At 45.7% G+C, this 23,004-nt stretch overlaps 1 protein-coding gene across 1 annotated transcript; it reads right to left on the reverse strand.

Moving 5' to 3' along the window:
- Nucleotides 1–5,777: 5,777 nt before the first annotated feature.
- LOC138452713 (olfactory receptor 2K2-like) lies at nt 5,778–6,728 on the reverse strand. The gene has a single exon (XM_069605062.1). The coding sequence runs from the start codon at nt 6,726–6,728 to the stop codon at nt 5,778–5,780; it is 951 nt and encodes a 316-aa protein (XP_069461163.1).
- Nucleotides 6,729–23,004: the final 16,276 nt, after the last annotated feature.

Raw genomic sequence — 23,004 nt, forward strand, 5'->3', positions numbered from 1 at the left:
GTTGCTCTGTTTCGTCTTGCTTCCAAGGTGAGCACGTTGCCCCTGAGCTATCCTTCCGATACTCTAAAGATCTGAAGTACATTTAATGATACAGAACCAGAACTATTGAGAAAGTCTGTCATCATCAGATTAACTCAACACTGTCGTGGTTATACAAGAGCTCATATATTTAAAGGGATGGAATTACTCAGAATGTAGCAGCACTATTCAATAACCCAAAGATCTTAAGCATAGTTAATGTGAAAATACTACACTTCTCACCGTTGGGACAGTACTGCCACTTCTCACAGAGGCTTCTACACTTTTTATGGGGCAGCACTGATCCAGCCTACTGCTCACATGCTCAGAATTGTCATTTCTCAGAAAGACTCCAACACTATACCCAGGGCCATCTTAAGCACTTTTGGGGCCATGGGAACGGACATCTTTGGGGCCCCCTCCACCAAACCAAAGGAATTAAGGGATCAAGAATACTGGTCGAGTCCCCCAGCCCCCACCCCTCGCCCTCACAACCTATCAGATGATATGACCGTTTTTATAGCAACCCCTATCTGTTACAGTTGCATTGCTGATAATAGCAGATGTTGTTCTGCAAAGCATTGCTGGAATGTGATATTCTAATATATCTGTGCAAAGGGTACTTCACACACTGAGCTAACTTCTGAACCATTGTGGCACTTAATTTATCAATATGCATTTCACCATATCCTATTGCACATGATCAACATAATTCCCACATGAAGGACAGAATGCTACAGATTTGTGCCATAAGGAACACACAAACTATGTATACTACAGTGAACACAGAAAGCAATACATGATGCATTGATCAAGGCAGAATGTACTTGCCAAAACAGAAATGCAATGGGTTTAGAGCCTCAGCAGCACCCCATAAAATATCCTGATGTGTACTATTTAAGACTGGTGAACAATGGAAAGTTACTTCTTCAGATTAGCTAGCCTTGTGGGGTCGCATCCAGGGTGGGGGCCCTGGGCAAGTGCCTATACCATTGTGTTCTGCATGTTGAGTGCTTATTCACCACCAATGTGGATTCATGGCTCTCTCCCAGTGTCTAAATAGTAGATCTGTCTACATTCTATTGGCAACAGGCATGTCCGGAGCTGCCTGCTGTCCCTAAGCTGCCGCTCAGGATGTAGGGAGCCGTGATGGGGCAAGGGATAGAAGGCTCGAGCCTGTCTGATAGCAGAAGCAGCAGGGTCTTAAAACCTGCTCACTCCTTCTGGAGGGGCCATGGGGCAAAGTGAGCCTCATCCCACATACAGGGGGTTGATACCCCTTTATCTCTCCTGAATGAAAGAATGAGCTCTCTCAGACACAAACCCTGCACACACATTGAATGAATATGGTATGGATCTATACATCGAGAACACTGGAGTGACAATTCAGAGTGTTTTAACAGAAATATAATTGTCTTCCCAGATGGGAGACTGACTCCATTAATATACATGGGGTCATTGAGATGACCAAGAGTGAAACTGTACATCTAGTTGTGAGATGACCAGCAACGGTTGATACTTTGCTCCAAGGAGTGAGGTGCCCACTCAATATATCACACTATTTATAGGTGTGAGACCCATCCTGAATGCTTGCCCAAAGAGCCATGGCCAGAGTTTCACACTGAAGAAGTGAGCATGTGATCCGGGGTCTGCAGCCCACAACACACAGGGGATTCCCATGCTCCCATTTGCGAGATTTTCACCAAATTAGTGAGATTGTGCTCCAAGGTAGGAGGCACACGCACAGTCTTTGCTCTGACGTTTGACACACTCACAGGATGGGACACCATTTCGTTCTCCCATCCTAGTTGTGTTGCTCTGCCTTTTGAGGGCTACTACAACCTGGATGATTATAGAGGGGTGGAGTAGGGGCAGTGATGGCCTACTGGAATGCAACTGGAAGTCTTAAACCTCCTTCTTACTTGACATTAGTATATGCAGTACATGCTAGCCAATGTTTCCACTGTTCTGCGCTGCGCGCGCCTCCACCCCCCCACCTGTGCGCCGTTGCACCAAGTTGCCGACTACATGCAAATTTGCGGTCCTATAACTGCCAGTGATGTCACTTCCTGTATTTGGGCCCCCACCCCACCCTGGGAAATTCATAAGTTGGCTCCCCTGCTCAACAATACAATTAAGTTGAAGAGTTTGAGGCAGGGGATGTAAGTCCATCTGCAAAGGTCAGATGCATTGGTTAGTACTACCAAGAAATGTAGTGTTTTGTAGCATGTTCAAGTCTATTAATGACCCCCCTTTCTTTTGTAGGTATAACTATATATTTTAGCAGTGTGCTGGATCGCCTTTGCACATCTAGTACATAGAATTTTGGGGAAACATCAAAAATATGCTTACAGTACTAGTCCGCGGTCTCCTTTGAACCATCTTGCATGATGCAAGTGTTTCAAAATGGCTGCTATTTATACAACGTCCTGGACATCTGACGTGGAGGCGTCATGACGTCACAATGACGTATTGTGTCGTAGTTTAGCGATCGCGCGCATTATAAGTATCAGCCTGGTCTGCTGGGGCTTTACCAAATATGCACGAATCACGTTCCTCGTGTAGGTATATATATATATATATATATATATATATATATATATATATATATTTCAAAAACAAACAGCTTCGGGCGGAAACTATTCAAGCGAGCAGCACTCCACGAACAAAAAAGTGTTCCAATGATCCAAATAAACACGAAAATCCAACAGCAAACACTGCATCATAGGTTGTGTAAAATATAACAGCCTTTATTTTACATATGCAGCAGATAAAAAGTGATCTCCCAGTGCTAATTTTGCTTAGCCAGACGGCAGCCTGACGCGTTTCACCACTAACCAGTGGCTATATATTCAGTGAAAAAACTTTGTTAAACGGACGTTATGGTTCCAAGTAAAACCGAAGAACCCATGAAATTCTCCAGCTATGGTAAGCTAAGTAACCATAACTCGCGTCACTACTGTGCACTGCTAAGACTAACACCCACGACATCAAAGATGACATCTCAAAGGTATAATCTACCACGCAGGAGCCACAACCAATGCAGGTCACTATACTGCATATATAAAAAAGAATTGTGGATGGTTCGAACGTAATGATAGTACCATTACTCTAAAGCAGAGATTACCTGCAAATCTTACAAACGCTTATTTAATCTTCTTAAAACCAAAATGTATTAACTAAACTGTACTTAAACATTAACTAAACTTTTATTAGAAAACTATAAACTGTTACAATATGCCAACAGCTATATAACTGCCCCAAGATTCTACAACAACTAAACAGATAAATGAATACCACTAAATTATATAAAAAATAAACAGAATACACCAACTGGTATCTAACTACCCCAAGATTTTCAATAACCAAACAGATAAATCAATACCACTGCATTATAACAAAAAATAGACTGTTAGAATATGTCAACAAGTATCTAACTGCTCCAAAAATCTGCAACAAGCCAACATATAGAACATTAGCCAGAAACAAGTGAACACTGAAAACAAACAGACTGTAGCATAACAAAAAAAAGTTTTTTTCTAATCCAACATGGATTTTTTTTTTCCTCACACAGACCCAATGATTTTAGCAACAAACACAGAAACGGAGAAAATTGCACAGTACACTGGTTTGTAATCTACTAAATATGAGGGTAAAAAAAAAAAATGTTGATTATTCAATGTTATAAGTTGTTACAAAATACCAATACTAACATGATCTTTTCTTTTATCACAGAAATAAACAAGAAATACATGTACTACAGTTACTAAACCAAACAGTAAGTATATCATATTAAGTGAAACCATCACAGCAAATCACACCCATAGTGACTTATAACTTTGCTACCTATACATTTGATCTTGTCCATGCACCCAAGACTACAGGCCCTGCCCACAACCACCACAGCATATCACACCCATAGTGGTTTATAACTCTGCTGCTTATAAATTTGTTCTTGGATCCAAAAGTTATAAACCACTATGGGTGTGATATGCTGCAGTAGTTGTGGCCAGGGCATAGAGTCTTGGGTGCATGGCCATATGGCTATGCACCATCGCAGCATATCACACCCATAGAATCAAACATTTCAACTATGCTATATGGACACTTTTAATGTCCGCGGACATCATGAGTGTTCTTAGAACAGTTTCAACTTGCCTACGAACAGTACGGACAGACATAGCGTCCTCAGGACACCCTCATTTTGTGTATTTACGAACATCCCAGGACACATAATGTGTTCTAAGAACACTTTGAACATGCTTGCGAACATGTGTTCTTAGAACAATTTGAAATTGCTTGCGAACAGAACGGACAGACATACCGTCCTCAGGACACCCCCATTTTATTTATTGACGAACATCCCAGGACACATGATGTGTTCTTAGAACACTTTCAGCTTGCTTGCGAACAATACGGACAGGAGTAGTGTCCTCAGAACACCCCCATTTTGTATATTTAGAACATTTTAGAACATCTGCGTTGTCTGCGGACAAAGCGAACACAACAGGGGGGATACCACCTAAATAAATAAAACATTTAACCCATTTCTTACTCCCCCACCCTCCCCAAACACTTTCACACAACAATACACTGTACTAAATAGTATTTTTCAACAAAGTTTCACCGCGCGTGAATCCAAGATGGCGGGCATTCCCAAAAATTTGACGCGTTTCACGCTCTTCACCATCCAATCAACGAAGTAATTTTTTGTGATCTACTTTTTGGTCATTTTTAAAAAAAACTACTGGACGGATTTTCACCAAATTTGCAAAAGCACGCTTTTGGGACCAAGCCGCTGCTCCTGGTCCAAATTTGGTGAAAATCCGTCCAGCGGTTTGGGCTGTAGGCGTGAGCAAAGTTCTTTCCCCATTCAGTCTATGGGGAAAAATTAGTTTTGTGACCCCCCCTATAACTTTGCCCCCCCTGGACCATACCTCACCAAACTTTGCAAAAAAAATTCAGTGACCCATATACTTTTTTTGCAAAGTTTGGTGAGGATTCGTCCAGGGGGAGCAAAGTTATAAGCCACCCAAAAAGGGCTCTTCCTATGGAAACAGCAAATTAGCCATAACTACATGGCCACTACCGTGGCTGTGTAATCATCTATTGTAATAGCATTTGGTTATAGCCTAGTCTCACACAATCAGGACAACCCTAGAAATCGTTTTTTACTGCGGATTTGAATAAATAGAGCAGTAGCCACATAGTGTGGCAAATAGTGGGCTTTAAGATGCACACACGTGTGTGCTATAGTGAATACATAGATGTCAGCAAGATGTTTTAAACCAGTGTCAGTCCAATATAATGTTACACTGAGATCCAGCTTAGATCCACGTGTTCACATAATTCGTTTGATTGTGCTTTCTACTTTGCTATTACAATGACATTATTCACGTACACCCAATGCTAGAATAGATATATGCCGCATTCAGTCGCTTAACATTTCCAATAGTCTTTATAACTCAACTGTGTCCTGTCGGTGTGCGCTAACTGCGTGCTGTTGTTTTAGAAAAAAAGACTCGCTCAATTCTTCTTCCAAGTGATTCTTTTAATCTTTTAGTCCCATTACTCGATATCATGCAATTTTACATTGTATACTTTGCATGTGTGCTCTGAGCTTCTCCTTTAGGCCTATATGGATGTTTGATGTTTGTAAAATAATGTGTGAACAGGAATGGGTGTGTGATGTTGAAGATTTTAGTGTATTTAAGGATCAGCGTGTGTGATATAATAGTCTGCTGTTTCTCTCCCCACATTCACCCCTGGGTTCTTTGCCAGGCTCCTTCTCTGCACAGAAGTTTCTTCACAGCCCCTTTCACCTGCTTGTTCCGGAGCGTGTAGATCAGTGGGTTGAGCGCTGGTGTCAGTAAGCCATAGAAGACAGAGATGATTTTTTCATTCTCAGTTGAGATCATTGACCTGGGTCTCATGTACATCACAATTGTTGTTCCATAGAATAGAATAACCACTGTCAGGTGTGAGCCACAGGTGGAGAACGCCTTGTGTCTGCTGGTGGCTGTCGCCATTCTTAGGATGGTGGAGATTATGCGATGGTAAGTAATGATGATTAGGGACAGAGGCACCACAAGCACAGCAACACTAACAACAATGATCACATACTCAATCAAGCTGACATCCTTGCATGCTAAGCGCAACACAGCTACAAGTTCACACACAACATGGTTGATCTTGTTGTGTCCACAAAAAGGCACTGTCATTGTTAAAGACACTTCAACCATGGCCAGAGTGAGCCCGCTGGCCCAAGTAGCGGCGGCGAGCGTGATGCAGAGTGCCTTACTCATGATGCGTTGATAGTTCAGTGGGTTGCATATGGCAACATAGCGATCCCAGGCCATCACCGCCAGAAGGACACCTTGGGTGTTACCCAGTGTGAGACCAAGGTACATTTGGGCAACACAACCAGCAAATGTAATGGTGTCCCTTTTAGACAGAAAACCTTTCAAGCATGCTGGGACATTAGTGGAGGAATAAAAAAGATCCAGAAAGGACAAGTTGCAAAGGAAAAAGTACATGGGCGTGTTCAATCGAGCGTCTACTTGGACGACTGTGATGATAAGACCATTCGCAACAAAGGTGACCATGTATATTACTAGAAACACCACAAATAGCACAATACCCATCTGGGGTGGAACCGAAAATCCTAAAAGAATAAACTCAGTGATCAGGCTTGCGTTCCCGCTCTCCATCCTCTTTTCTCTGATTATCTGAAAAGAAAGAAAAATATATCATGATCTCTTATGGTACTTAAGTGGGAGTAGCTGATCGGTCGAGCCAGTAGTTTTCAGCTCGCTAACTTTCAATTTTACGATGCATAGCATTTGACTTTGTTTACTCTTAGAGATGGGAGAGAGAGTGAAGTAAACCACCCCTTCCAATGGCCCGTGGACGCTACGAGCTGGGATAGCAATCTTTACGTTTGCATTTGGATTGGAAGCTTCTCTCGCTCTATAGACAGGTGGTGCTATCAGGAGAGCACTCACTGTATAAGGACTAAAGAGACCACCTGAATCACCCTAACTGTGATACTTGGTAGATCTGAAAAGTGACGTATGTGAGACTCGGCTGAAAGGCGAGCAGTCAGAAAAGATTCTTATGGGGAATCCAGAAAAAGTCAAAGGAGCCCTGCTGCAAATGCACATGACAAGGGGAGCTTCATAGGAATTAAATTGTGTACGCCATTGCTGATTAGAGACAAATCGAGAGGGTTTGTCTTGCCATATCTAAGAAGATTTCCTGACCCTACGTGGAGAACAGAACCCTTGAGGCTCGTCTAAACGTAACCATAACTAAAGAAATGAGGAGGATTCGGCTGAAGCTGGAGCCGCGGGATGGTCACCGTGACCTCTGTGGGGATGGAATACTGCAAGACTTGAGACCTCTGCGTGTGACTTGCAGTCATACCCAATCACGCTTCCTACATAAGGGAGATCGCCTTCATATGGAAGAGTTCTGCGTGAGACTGACGTCTGGGAGGGAAACCTTTCTGTGATTGGAACTCCTGAGATTATTAAATGAATTGAAGTTGGTGAAACTAAAGGAATAATTAGGGCTTGTATGTACTGTTTGAAGATAATGCTCTTGTTGCTATCTATTTATTTATATTTCTGTTTTGATATGTAAATTAATTTGTTGTGAAAAGTCACTTTGTTGACTATAACACAAATACATATTTTTTTAAGAGTGAGGTAAATCAGTTATGTGTTATTGGTGGGGGGCGGTGTAGCTCATTGCTTAGTCCTGATTTTGCAATTATTAATATAAAAAGTCAAACATCTCCCTTATTATGCTAATAGGTTTGTAATTCTAAAACAAAACATACAGAGGTGAAGGCGATACCTTTTAATCAGGGTGTGCTGGTGTAGTGGGGGCCCAAAAAGAGTGCAGATGGTCTCCACATTAAAGGAATGGGAAAGGTTTAAAAAAGCTGTGAAAATTATTTTTTAAAAACATACAAATAAATGTGAAATTCTTCATGGTAGTGCATTACAGAGGTGTGCACTGCTTCCCCCTTGAGTTTTACCCCAAGGCAGGGGGCTGTTTGTGTCCTGAAAGTAGTGGGGGGGGGGGAACAATGCAGACGTCAGGGCCATGAACTAGCAAGCCTGGGTCTACTTCCTGTGCCATGGAGAGCAGGGAATGTGTGCAATCTGAAATACCACTGAAGATAAACCAGAACATAAAGAATGAAGATGAAAGGAGGAGTGCTGTGGGGGAGTCACAGAGTCCTGGACATCTCTGCACAGCACATGTTTCTAGATAAGGTGCCTCCCTTGGCCCTCCTCCTACCCCAACCTGCGAGGCTAAGAACCTCAGGGTCATCTTTGACTCCACACTTTTCTTCTCTGCCCACATCTTTGAGATCACTAAAAAGTCAAACATCCTACTGCATCTCCTCAGAGGTACTCTACCTTTCCTCTCCGTCATCCAGGAGCTCATGGTCTCCTAAGCTCTGGCTCTCTCTAGGTTGGACCATTGTAACAGCCTCTTTCTAAATCTGCCTGCTTCTACTCTCCACCCTCTGCAACTTATCCAGAACAGGACTGCAAGACTTGTCCTTGGCCTCAAGCCCAGATATTGTATCTCTTCAGGACTGAAATCTCTGCACTGGCTCACAGTGGCTCCAAGGATTAAGTTGGTGGACTAAGTAGACAGCTTGGGGATCCCGAATTTGCTGCCTATGTCCCTGCTTCGATCTAACAATGCTCCAAGAGATGTGGGCGCTTCCCCAATACCTCTATGGTAGTTTTGAGGAGCAGCAAAGTTGGTCTGGATATTTACACTACTTAGAGAATGTTTTATTGCAGACTTTTGGAATCATCCACTGATACCCCCGATGGCTGTTCCTCTGCATTGTGCGTGAGGTGGTGGTCTTGCTTGAGTGACTTCTTACAAGGCATATCATGATTACCGACTGGGCTCTCATATTGTATGTCTTGTTAATATGCTCACCTGTGTTTTTCACTCCTGGCTGAAATCTAGTAATAATATTGCTTTTGTCATCGGTGGGGGGCTTTAATCTTAAACTGCGTGACTCTTCTTGGAGGAACGGAGGCAGATCTTGCTTTTAGCATTTCTTCTCTGGTGAGGAAAGCTCCAACTTTCTGCAAATCAAGCCGACTAATTGTACCTTATTTAACTGAATTGAGCCTTTGGTCGTTTATTGGGAGGTTTGCCTCAGATGTTCAAGGATGGTTTATATTACAAAAGCGCAGTTATAGCTCACTGATACGAGTGAACAATTGTCACTTTTTGCTTGATTTCTAAATTGATCGTCAGCCGGAAAGTGATCATGACCCCTTAATTATTACTATTCAGTTTTCTTTAGGACTGGCAGCGAGAGCTCAGATAAGGGATTAAGGGACAGCAAGTTCCATTTGAAGCTCTTGAAATGGACTTATGTGGATAAGGAACTAATTTCAAATAGAATTACCACTGCTCGGTTGCCAGACGTGGAAGACTCTCCCCTCAGCCATGTATTTGGAATGCTTCTGATCATGCTAAGATGATGACTAGGGAGTTTCTTACATCTAAGTGCTGAGTGTGTACTCAGTGTAAGTGCTTCCCTGGATTGCACACAGAGGAATGTAGGCTTCTGAAGGAGCCACTTTTAGAACGGAGTTCACATCAGTTCTCTGGTGGCAAAATCAGAGCAGAGCGAGGAAAGGGCAACCAATGCGGCTAAAGAGGCCTGGAGGCGAGGCGAGTGGTTACAGTGAGAATATGAAGCATGCAGTCAAATAAGACAGGTTTGGGGAATATTGTATCATGTGGGTTGTGGACCCTAGAAAGATATATGATCGCAAGAATCCATCTCCAACAGCCACAAGCCTCCATAACCCTCCTCTGCTTTGGGATACATCCATCGGCTTCCAGGAAAGATGAGCCAGGAGCTACAGGTGAGGGTAAGCTCTTCACTCAGTTTCAGGTTACACTCATGGGGCAGAGCTTAGTAGGAACACATGTAGGTAAGGTACATGGCAGCAACATCCACCAGCTCCCTCACTCATGTCCAGTCACACCCCAACTGACATTCATGGACCACTCAGGGACACTCACACCACAACAGTCCACAGCGGAGCATTCCAGCAGACATTCCATCTCACAGGCACTCATGCAGCTACCAGGCAAGGGAGACACAGGACACAACAATCTGGCATGATAATATGCCTGTATTTACTCTAATCTTTATTGCAATTGCCCAGGCCGCATATCTCCAGCTAACTGGTGGCAGTCAATCACATGCCTTTATTCAAGAAGGAACTAGTCTGGACCCTTGTTGTTATCATTTAATACTCAATATCCCTAACTGATTACTCTACACAATAATTAGGCTGATTAATCCATACTAGAATTCTTGACTGAGCTAGAACAAATAATACCCTCTCTGAAGAGTAGTATGGGTTCTGGGAAGGGGTATTAACTATCGAGCAGTGCATGAAACTCATATTAATGCTCGGCAAAAAAACCCTCTTAGCTATAAGAGTCCTTTTTACTGGGAGGAATGGATGTGAGACAGGAAGAAACAGAAACCTTCCAAGAAACTGCCCCTGAATGCCCACCCACAGAGACAGAGTATCCAGGAGAGCCTATGGTCGATCGCTTGGAATGCCGCAAAGATATTAAGCAGCACCACTAAGCAAACACCCTTATGAACCAGTACCCTATGAAAATCAGATTGTAGGGTACCCAGTAGATCTTGGTGAGTAATCCAATGGTTCAGAGACCACCCTTTCCAAAAATGTACTCATAAATGGTAAGGATGTCACTGGACAAAAATCTGAGAAACCTTGGGTAGCCAAAGTAGGCTTTATCAGGAGAGGGAACACATATCAAAGAATCGGGAGACATCCTGTATCAAGAAATATATTTACCAATTGAAGAACAAAAGGATCAAAAAGTAAAAACTTTCTGTAAACTTTCATGCAGTATGATATGATATTGCATTTATTTTTTTATTTTTTTTATTATTAAGCTTGACAATGAAGCAGAGAAAACAAGTAGAATACAAATAGATTGTAGGCATACATTCCACAAACATATATAAGATCAGGATCATACAGAATAACAAAGCACTAGTTTGGGGTACAATATCCAGAGGCGTAGGCAACATATCTACAATCAATGTATATAGGTTAAACAGAGTGTGGCATTGGGGAGGTCTGATCGCTGACGTCATCTACAGTGTTAGCGGATAGGGAAGAGACATATAAACGGAATGGGGTGCAGATATTGCTAGGTCAAGTCACTGTTGGTTGTAGTAGTGACCAGTGCCCATCGGTGTCGGAGGCCCAGGTGACAGCCCGGAGCCACTGGGTGTGTGTGGGAGTCCAGGGCGAAGCCAGAGCAACAGATTGAGCCAATTTCCATGAGTCGAGCCTGCGCTGGGGAAGCTCGTGGAAGAGACATGACAGCGGAGAAGGAGTAATAGTGCAGTCTAACATTTCGGATACAGTGTTGCATACCTCCTCCCAGAACTGGGAGAGGCGCGGGCAAGACCACACCCTATGTATATAGTTTGCATCGTCTGATCCGCATCTAGGGCAGGTCGGTAAATGGTCTTTAGACATTCAGTATAATCCTGATTGGGGTGTAATCGAACCTATGGAGTACCTTGAATTGGATCAGCTGATCGTGAATTGAATAAGATTTCATGGGTACAGGCACACATGCGGTCCCAGTGCTGGTACGTGATTTTAACACCCAGATCCCTACCCCATGAGTTCCTGAGCCTGATAAATGGGGAGGTTACCCTATTTTGGAGGATGGTGTAAAATCTAGAGACTTTTCACTTAAAGGCTGTGGTATTCAGGATTTCTGATAGCATCGGGTCGTGTGGAGGGATTGAGGGGAAGTCTGGAAACCTATTTTTGAGGGAGTGGCGCAGGACCGCATATTGTTGCCAGTGGGAGGGTTTGCCTTGTAGAGGTTCTGGTAAGGCGGGCCATTCGATGAAGATTGCTTGTTGAAAACATCAGGGACAGAATCAAGACCTGCATCTGACCAACGACGAGTTGTCGTGGAATCTAAGCGAGGATACTCTGTAAAAATGTTCCACATGGGAAAGTCACCATGGGAGGGGCGCGGGGTGGAAGCCTGTTTCCAGAACTTATTCAGGGCCAGTGTTGTGGACCTATCCGGGTCAAGAGGTTCAAATTCAATGGGATGAGCGGGGTCGAACTAGGGAGCGGATATCTCGACCATCTGTGGCCAGGCGTTCAAGTTTAATGTGGGGAGGAGGATCGGCAGATGTGAAACAGTGGGAGGCAAAGTGGGCTTGAGCAGCTATGCAGTACCTCTCGAAGCTAGGGGTGCTGAGTCTGCCCCTCGACATTGGAGTGGATAGTGTCTCTAATTTCAGGCAACCCGCGTCAGAGTGCCACAAAAACATATTGATGATTCGGGACAGTATTGTGAAGAATTCGTGAATTGGCCATAGGGGGACATTTCGGAATCTGTATAACAGTTGAGGTAACATCACCATCTTGAGGATGGCGATCCTCCCAGCCAGCGAGATTGGTTACCTAGCCCTGCCTGAGCACTTTCGGTCGATGGTGGATATATACTTCCTGAAGTTAGCTTCATATGAGGCGTTCTGCTGGTGTGTGACAACCACCCCTAGAGAGGTCATCTCGGACTGTGCACATGTAAATCCCAGAGGTTTTAGTGGGGGGGGGTGGTAGCCTCGGTCAGCAGAAATAGTACGGATTTTGAGCAATTTACTCAGAGACCCGAGAGTTCACGGAAGCGTACAACGTAATATTGGGGCTAAATTGCATTCAGGTGAGCGGATAAAGAGGACAGTGCCGTCCGCGTAAAGGGAGATGATCTCAGGGGGGCCTGACAATCTTATGCCTCTATGTGCATGGTGTTGGCATATCCTGTCGGCCAGGGGCTCAATTGCTAAGGCAAAGAACAGCAGCGAGAAGGGCCACCCCTGCCTTGTGCCCTTGGCTATTGAAAACTGGGGTGGACATCGGTTCTCGGTGCCAACCCCTGCAACAAGAAAGGAATACAGGAGTTTTACCCAGGATCTGAAGCGAGGGCCGAAGTTGCATTTTTCAAGAACCTGCCACAGATAGCACCTGGAAACAGAGTCGAAAGCTTTCTGCATATCGAAGGTGGCTGCAACTGCCTGTGTACACGAGTCAATCCATGCAAGTATGTTGAATAAAAGGCATATATTGAGCGAAGTGGAGTGCCCCGGTATAAAACCTGACTGGTCATGGTGGATGATGTATGACATATAAGGGACCAATAAAAGGGCCAGCACCTTAGCATAATTTCTGACTTTGCAATTGATAAGAGAGAGGGGGCGGTATGAGCTACATCGTGTGGAAGGTTTGCCTGGTTTAAGTACTACTGCGATTATTGCCTCTTGAAGAGAGCGGGGGAAGGACGCCCATTCCGCAGGCCTCCTCCCAAAGGACTGATAGCTGAGGAACCAGGCGTGACTTATATTGTTTGTAAAACTGGACGGGAAGTCCGTCAGTTCCAGCGGCCTTCCCAGAGGCCAGCAAATCTATAGCCTTTGATATTTCTTCGGGTGTGATAGGGATGTCTAAGGCATCCCTAGTCTCCGAGGAGAGGATAGAGAGCGGGAGACTGTCTAGGAATGTTCCGATGTTGGTAGCAGAGGCAGTGTCTGTGTTGGAGTATAGGGTTTCGTAGAAGGAGTGAAATTCTGAATTAATATCCCGCAACGACAGAGCCAGAGTGCCATCTGCCCGCTCGATAGCCGGGATGTGTGTTGTGCCGCTCTCATAATGAATCAATCTAGCCAGGGCGCGACGTGGGCGCTCACCTTCCTCATACCTACAAGCTGACAGGGGGTCATCAAGAAATTTCCGTTCTCGTTCTGCGTGGGTGCGGAACACATCTACTGCCGTGTCTATGTCGGTAAGGATGATGGGTGATCGAGAAGAAGTATACTGGGACTCGGGGAGGGCAAGTCAGGATTCACTCCCAGTGATGTCCCCCCGGGTCACTCTGAGAATCCCAGACTCCTTGGAAATTGCGATGCCCATGATGTAAACTTTGAATGTCTCCCAGAGGGTAGCTTGTAATTTGACGGAATCTGTGCTTAGTGTAAAAAAGTTGCCAATGCTGGTTCCTAGTTCATTTTAAAAAGCAATATCCAATAGAGAGTGTGGTTTCAATCTCCAAGAACGACCCTCTGGATCGTCTGCGGTCCACCTCAGGGAGACTGTCACCGGGCAGTGGTCATAGAAATTACTGGGGAGAATAGACATGTGAGCGATAGTCCCAATAAGTGTATCCGAGACTAGCCATCTGTCTATCCATGAGTGGGAATCGTGCACTGAGTAATAAAAGGAGAATGTTCGGAATCAGGGTGAATCATTCGCATGCATCAGATATTGTTAACTGGGCCTGCATTTCCATGATGGTTCCGGCCGCTCTGGCAAATTGACGCGGTCTAGAGCCTGATCTGTCGGTGTTAACGTCTATAATAGTGTTGAAATCCCCAGCCCAGAGGATGGGAATGAGAGGGAATCCAGATAGTATGGAGGAGCGTTGTATATATAACTTGGGATCCTCGATGCTGGGACCATATATGTTCAGTAACACGACTTCCCTGCCCATCAGAGTCCCAAATAATAACACATACCATCCCGGGGATCTACATGTGTCACTTTATGTTGAAATTTGAGGCTTTTGTGGATTAAAATCATGACTCCACGGTTCTGGGTGGAGGACGTGGTGTAATATCGCTGGGGGCCCAATGATCTTGCAAACCCCTCGCATCCTCTGGAAAGAGCGTGTTTCTCTTGTAAAAAGACTAGTTTAACCCTGTGCAGTTCATATAATTGCATTTTGCGTACTTTGGTGTGGTTAGCTAGCCCCCTAACATTCCAACTCATACATATTAAACTGTCATTAGCCATTAGGGCAGTAAATCAACCAAAATAAACAAAGGCCCCAGCTGCGGAATGATTTATCGGGACTGGACCATACGCGACAAGGACGCAAAACATCAGGATCAGTATGGGAGGATTCAGGAACTCGGATTCCCAGCCGCAAGTCAAGCATTTTTCCAACTTTAAACCATTTCGGATGGGCTCTCTCAATTGCAAATTGTGGAGAGAGCTTTGTGGAATCTAGCAAGGAGAGCAGAGTGCGCTCAATGTAGTCTTCCATAAGGCCTTCGATGTTGCCCTCAGGGATACTAATGATGCGTAAGTTATTGCACCTGGATCACGATTCCAGGTCATCGTTCTTCTTACTGACATCATGGACCCGTCTGGACAAGGCAGTCACTTCAGCCCTCAGGGCAAGATTGTCATCTTCAGCCATCCCAACTCTAGTCTCCACCTACCTCTGTCACCCGAGCGTCGTTTTTTTCCATGTGGGCTTTGATTGAGCATATAGTTCCACTCGTGTCGTCCAGCTTTGAATGAAGAGCGGTGAAGCCCTCATGCATGTATTCCATTATTGTCTGTGACTCAGTGGGTTCAGGATGCGTCGAAGTGTGTGCTTCAGGGTCCGGTAGGGATTCATTCTGTTTCAGCGTAGCTTTCGTATACATATTGATAGAACTTTGTTTATTATTAGTACCCTTGGTCATGGTCACATAGGCCATGTGGAAAGCAGAGTTGTACAACGCCTGGAGGATCTGGTGAGGGGGTTCTAGGACGGAGGATTAGTCCGGCATTCAGTAGTGGTTGATAAGGATGTTCAAGGCATTCCCTCACTGAATGCCAGGGTGCGAGATCGCAAGACTCAGAGTTCCGCCGAGTTGGGCAAGTCTGACTCGGAGGGATGTCCGTAGTAGATCCGTACAGCCAGAGGATCCAGTAAGCAGGTGCCCAGCACCTCCGGGTGTACGAGGGGGCAGTCTCGTATATGATTCTAAGGATGAGGATGAGATCTGTGGTCCCCCTCTTCCTTTCAGAGCAGCACTGGGCAACCCAAGTCAACCAGCGTTGATAATTGCAGTCAGTAGGAACATGCAGCACACAACTGAATAGTTTGTGGCCCCCCACGTACGGCTGGATGGTGTACAATTATGAAGGTAGCCAAGTAAGCAATCAGTCAGCCGGGTGTGGGTAGCAGCACACAGTTGTATGAATGCTGGTGACCTTGTCGGAGTCGGAGACCATGCCCGACAATGTCCGCAGAAACCAGCAGTGGAGGGGGGAGGTTGTGCGGAGTGATCTCCCCAAGTGAGGATGGTATTCAGAGGTATTCCGATATCACTGGACTGCTCGGAGCATAGTCCTTGTTGCTGGGCACCAGGGTGGCAGCTGCTGAGGCTGGAGTGAGAGGTCCCACTGATTTTGCAGTACCTAGGGCATCAGCAAGCCTGTATACAAACCAGGAATGGCAGCACAGTATGTATTGATAGACTGTAAAGTTGCCCAACCTGCTGCACAGTGGAGAGGTAGGGTAAAGAATCACATGACTTGGGGCACTGTAAAGTGAGAGAGTTGCAATGTGAGGACGCGCAACATTAGATTTCCGTGAACAAAGGATGATGTAGAAGGCTTGCAGCCACCCAGGACGAAAGGGCGCAGCCTCTGCGCCATTCACCAGAGAAGGGTCTCAATGGGGGTGAGGGACTAGAGCAAGGCAGGGTTTCCAGGATCAATAGTGTGAACAGGTATGGCCCGTAGGGTTGACCTAACCTGCAACCATATGGACTGTGTTCTCCCGCGTATTGTGTGGTGAAAGATAGTAATGTCAGTGGTAGAGGTGGTGCGCAGTTGGTTGATCGTGGGTTAAGCAAGTATATCCCCAGTCAGCTGTAATCCCAACTAAGGTGGCCGACAGGCCCGAGGATGGTTCAATGATTGTGAATACATTTGAGGGAGATCACAGCGTGTGTTCCACAGGCAGCTGCGGCATTCAGGGTCCCCGTTGAGCTGGCAAGTTAAGTGACGTGAAGTCCCACCAGGCGGTCACCAAAGCAGGAGTGTGTGAGTTGTTGGCTGGGAGACCTGGCAATAGGAGGACAGTGGGCAGTAGGCTAATCGTGGTCACAGTAATTCGCAGTTGCCGGTTGTAACAATAAAGAAGCAATTCAAGTTGTGCGCTACATGTTGGGTTCAGCCCAGTAATGCACTGCAGTACAGGAGGCAATTTTCAGCCCACGTGTCTCCTCAATGTTAATAGACCAGCACTTGGGTTATGCAGTCTGGTGCGCAACAATTCAGAGCACTCTGTTACAAGCAGTGGAGCCCCATACCTGGCATCCAGGCAGGGAATGATGTACCAGCTCTCCGGGTCATCCTAGCATATTACAGCTGGTCTGGCATGGTGTTCTGCAGGGCAACCACAGTGCCAGCCAAGGGGGGCCATCATCCGAGGTGTGGGGTCTCCAGTGGTCTTCAGCGTAGGGTTGGAAGGCTTGGGTGGGGTAGGGTGCACTGACCATGGGTGCCGGGAGCCCAGCCACAGTGCAGCAAGCTGGCCGCCGGAGCACGGTGCACAGTAAGCCAGGAGGCCATGCAAAGGAAGACTGGTTGTGGAGGAGCCGGATACCTAGTGAGACTCTGGGGGAACCAAGCAACCAGTCGGCACAGCAGAAAGTAAGTTAGCAAGCGAGCAAGAGAGAGAAGACAGAGAAGATAAGTAGGGTCTTTTGCTCCTTCTGGAACTTCAGGTGGTCTGGCTGAAGTCTGAGAGGGGCAGGGAGGCCATTCCAGAGGGAGACACCTGCAGAGGACAGGGATCTACCCCCCACTCTCTGCCTCAGAGAGTTGGAGGTAGCTGAATGAAGGCTCTAGAAGGATGTAATTTTGGAAGGGAGAGTTGGATGTAGTGCAGTCCCAGAAAGCCTTGTGGGTGATGTAAAGGGTCTTGAGCTTGATCCTTGCCACCACAGGGAGACAGTGGAGAGATTTCAGGGCTGGAGAGATATGGTCCCTGGGCTTGCGGCCAAGGATAAGTCTTGCATTTATGTTCTGGATTAGTTGCAGGGGGCAAAGAGTAGAGGAAGGCAGGTTGAGAAAGAGGCTGTTGCAGTAGTCCAGCTTGGATAGAACCAAGGCTCTGGAGACAGTGAGCTTTTGGGGGAAGGTGAGAAAGGGTAGAATACCTCTGAGGAGGTGCATCTGGTAGTGGGCCTTTTTGGCAAGGTCATTGATGTGAGGATAGAAGGAGACAGTGGAGTGGAAGCTTACACCAAGGTTTTTTGCCTCACAGAAAGACGAGGGTAGAGGGCCCAAGGAGGGTGGCTAGAGTGAGAGAGGGAAAGCAGGAGCAGGGGTCCCAATGAGAAGGATCTCCATCTTACTGGCATTAATGCAAAGCTCATTGGAGGCACACCAATCCTGAATGGCGGATAGAAAGTTAGGAATGAGCGAGGGAAGCCTGAAAGAGAGATGAGTGTCATCCACGTAACAGTGAAGGTTAGAAGAGAAGGTGGAGATCAGGTGAGCCAAAGGGGTCAGATAGACATTGAAGAGCCTGGTGAGAGGATAGGTCCCTGGGGAACACCACATGTGGAGAGAGAGGTGGTGGAGAGAAAGGACCCAAGGTGGACCTGGGAGGGGCGGTCAAGGAGGAAGGAGGTCAGCCACACCAGGGCCCAATCCGTGATGCCCAGATTCACACAGAGACCGTTTATCAGGATGGCGTGATTGACTGTGTCGAAAGCAGTGGAATGTTTAAGGAGGGGGAGGACAGAGGGAGAGCTGGAGTTAAGATTAGAGATCAGATCTGCACAGGTGTTCAGGAGAGCAGGTTCCCTACCTCTGGATGCTCTGTAGCCAGACAGATGGTCATGCGTCTGCAACCAACAGTAAGCTGGGAGATGGCCAGCTTTTCCAGGAGTTTGCCCAGGAAAGGGGTGATACAAATCGAGTGATAGATTGCCAGAAATGTACGATCAGCAGAAGGCTTTTTTAGGAGGGGTTGCAGAAGTGTGTACTTGAGGAGAGACTGGGATGATACAGTGGCAAAAGAGTGATTGCAGAAATCAGACAAGGCCGGAGCAAGGGTGACAATGTGGTTCTTGATGGTTCTGGAAGAGCAGGGGAGCAACTGTTTGGGTGAAACATGCATAGATCGTACTTGTCTAGAGACATTGGGCCTCATTACGAGGTTGGAGGTAGCCATGTCCTTAATAATTGTAACGCTCACCTGGCTCCCACGGAGGCGCTGATCTGGTCTGGGTTGCTGTGGCCTCTTCAAGAGTGATGCACAGAATTCGGACCACCGATTGAACAGGACCCCCAAATCTTGCTTGTCTGGCCCGTAGGAATATCCGTCTGCAGATGAGAAAGGGGATTAACTGTCTGCTGAATAGTGTGCTTGCTCCCCGTTTTCCCCCTTCGTTCTTCTCTGACTTCCTCCAAAACCCCCGGTTTAAGCTCACCTTATGGTTTGGAAGGATGAACTCTCCATCCTGCTTCTGGTGCAGGGGCGCGCGTTCGGCCAGTTACTTCACTGGTTTTCAGAACGGCGCTGGCACATCCACTTGACTTTTCTGAGCGATACGCCGTAAGTATGAAGATGCAAAAGTTCAAGTGTGAGCCTCCTTTTATGTTGTTTTTTCTGTCCTTTAATTTCAGGTGCAGAACAAAGGCGATGCGTTGAGGGGTTAAATTGCCGCTGGTAAAATCAGGTGAGTTAGTGATGAGGGCGACCCCTCTAAATGTCTTTATAATTCCCCAGTAATGTCTTTTGTCCTTTCCCCATAGGGGCCGGGGTGCGGTACCTGCCAAAGATGCGGCGATGACCCGAGATGTGGAATGGTTCACCAAGAAAAGCCAGTAGGTAATATGGCTGAAAATTCGGCTTTCCTCTTGTGTTCCCTTGCTCACCTTTGTCTCTTCTTCTCTCGCCTAGGTGCAGAGATGTGGCGACCGGTGCTGAGAGCCGCGATGGAGCCGGGCTGCGTCTCGGGAACAGGTGAGTGAAGCGCGGCGCTGCAGCCAGCAACGTGGTGCTTTTAAATGGAAGTCTTCCTTCAGGAATGCTGGCATGAAGATTCCGGATGCAGGTAAGAAGGTTGAAATAGTTCTTGGTTTTCACCTTTCCCTTCTCTTATTCCCTTACAGGTGTTCCAGGTTCGAGGCGGGCGTGGCTGGAGTCCAGGTGCAGGAGCAGACACGGTGAGCATTCAGCTGCTGGGATGCAGAACAACGCGAAGCACGTGTGGCTGTCCGGGCGTGGCTTAAATAGCTTTGGAAGAAGTTCCAGGTGAGTATTCTTCCACAGCCCCACCCAAGTAACAAAATAGTTCCTTCAGAAAAATAGTCCCTCCTAAGCCTCATTTGGCTTGGTTCTTCATGCAGCATGGTCTGCATCAGGTGAGTGTGCAGCATGGTCTGCTTCAGGTAAGTGCACCAAACACTTCCCCTTATGAGCCTGGCGCCTATGGCGCCAGGACTGATGTCCAACATGAGCCTGGCTCCAACGGCGCCAGGACAGAGTCCAAAGAGCCCCTATAAAGGGCCGCTGGGCTTTTACCCGGGGGCGTGATGCCTGCTCCCGGGGGTGCTGGGCCTGGCCTGGTGCTCCAGGGGTAGGCATCATGACAGCACCCCCCCCCCCAAGGTCCCTCCCAAGGTCGTTTCCCCAGGAGGTTTCGGTTTGTTCGGGAAATTCAGATGGAACCTTTTTACTAGCCGAGGTGCATGTACGTGGTCGCTGGGTTCCCAAGATCTTTCCTGAGGCCCGTACCCCTTCCAATCAATTAGATAGAAAAGTTTTGATTTTGAGATCTTAGAGTCCAAAATGTTCTTCACCTCGAATTCAGGCTCCCCATCTATCTGGATTGGTTCTGGTGGCTTTATTAATCTGGCTCCTGGTTGCACTGGTTTCAAAAGCGACACATGAAAAACGGGGTGAATCCGCATGTTAGCTGGTAGATCTAGCTTGACTGCCACTGGGTTAATTATAGCTTTGATCGAGTAAGGGCCTAAATACCTTGGATTAAAAGTCTGAGGTCCCTTGAGTGATAAGTGTTTGGTAGCCAACCATACTTGATCCCCTATTTGGTATGGAGGCGCTGTCAGGCTTTCTCAAATCTGATGTTGTCCCCGGAAGCTGCTGAACCCCCGCAGCCCCCTTTGGATGCTAACCTCTTAACTGGTATCAAACAGTTCAGTTGAGAGCACCCCCAAGGGAAAGGGGGAAAATGGGACAAAATAATAAACTTCAGGTTTTGCTCAGCTTCTTTATCTGTCAACCTGTTGGTGAAAATAACAACAAATTCACTTTAGTCACTAACCTTTGAATTCCTTGGCTCTGACTTCTCGTTATAATATTAAGTAAATAAACACGCCACCATACCTGATTATCCTCTGTGAATAACTTAGAGGACGTGTGTGTGAATTCAAATGAAGAAAACAGAAAAATAGAGTCTCAGATGCTCTTACTAATTTCTTCAATTCGGTTGTGAAAAAGCTGCTAATCTCTCTCAGTTTAATGAGTTAATCTTCAAGCAGTTCCAATGTCATTTACCCAAACAACCCGCTGGAAATATTATACATGTAGTTTGTATTGATGATTTCTAGCTGCTTCAATACCAATTCCAAAAATGACACTCTGGCTATTCAAGTTAAAATGGTTTGTTTCCTGAATATATAAAAGTGTTCATTAATTGGATCTTTTGCTGGCAAAGATGATCGCTCATAAAAGAAGCGTTCTTTTAACCAGAATATGCGCATGCGTGAAGATATTGTTTACTCCTTCTAAAATGGAAGCGCACAAAAACAAGGAAATGAGTTCAAAACTGAAACTGGCATGGGCGCATGCGTAAATGAATAGTATTCCACTCTTCTTAATATGAAGTGTTCAAACAGGAAGGAGAAAGTCCTCAGTTCCGGACACTAATCCTTGAAGAGGCAGCCCAGTGATGATCACGCGCCAGGTTAGAATGTTAGTAAATTAAACATAACGCTTCAGAGTCGCATGGCTACCACACTGTCACTTGCGCAGACAGTGTAAGATTTCTAACGCTAGTCCGACGCTAATAAAAGCACTGTTACCAAAAAGGGTACAATACTCAATATTTTATACGGCCGAAAAAACACACGACGCTAAAATGATAAACAGACCTCCACACTCCAACTAGCCAATTGCAAAAAATGTGACGCAGTTCAGTAAATTTAAATACAGTTCTAGAAGTTCAAAAATAGATTCATGAAAGAACGAAATGAACTACTATTTTAACAAAAACTAATAAAAACAGGAACAAGTTAATTAATGGAATTAATATTTAACTCCTGCTTGAAAATCACAAAGATCCATAAAAGATAATGAATTCACTTAGCTTGCTTCTTTCTTTCACCGGAACGTTTTCTAAGTTTCTTCTTAAATCTCCAACACTTTCCAGAACCAAAATAACTAATTTTAGGCACAAGGGCCTAACTAAAGTTTTCTAAATCTTCAGAGCTTCAAACATAGGACCTTCCAGCTGGGCTTCTGACAATGAAAGGCGGTTTAGAATGTTCCAACAATGCCTTTCTGTTACTTCTGACCAATCACTAATCCTTTTGGAAGTCTCCATTTTGACTTGGGAAGCTCTCCACACTCTGCACAGAAAGTTAAGGCCCAAACCATACTTTATGTTAATCATATCCTCATTCTACCACATTCAACCAAATCCCACGAAACCTGACAGTACCCCCCCCTTAATGCCCTGTCCCAGGGCCAACTTTAGAAGGATACTTTCTATGAAATTTTGAGACTAATTGTGGTGCATGCACATTCACCTCGTCTTCCCATGTACGTTCCTCAGGTCCGAAACCTTCCCAGTCTATTAAATATTGTAGTTTCCCTCTTAACCTCCTGGAATCTACAATTCTTTTCACCACAAACTCTTCGGATGAATTCTCTAACTGAACTGGTGAAGGTGGATGTACAACTCTAGTCCCCGGAATCACAGGTTTTAATAGACTAATGTGAAAAGTTGGATGTATTTTCAAGGAAGTAGGTAGTTTTAACCGTACTGACACTGGATTGATTATCTTTTCTACTTTAAATGGACCTACA

This window comes from Ambystoma mexicanum, chromosome 4p (assembly GCF_040938575.1).
Source record: "Ambystoma mexicanum isolate Mex_15411 chromosome 4p, UKY_AmexF1_1, whole genome shotgun sequence".
Lineage (NCBI taxonomy): Eukaryota > Metazoa > Chordata > Amphibia > Caudata > Ambystomatidae > Ambystoma > Ambystoma mexicanum.

Excerpts from the sequence above, each read along its gene's own strand:
- LOC138452713 (XM_069605062.1), bottom strand. The coding sequence starts at position 6,728 with ATGGAGAGCGGGAACGCAAGCCTGATCACTGAGTTTATTCTTTTAGGA.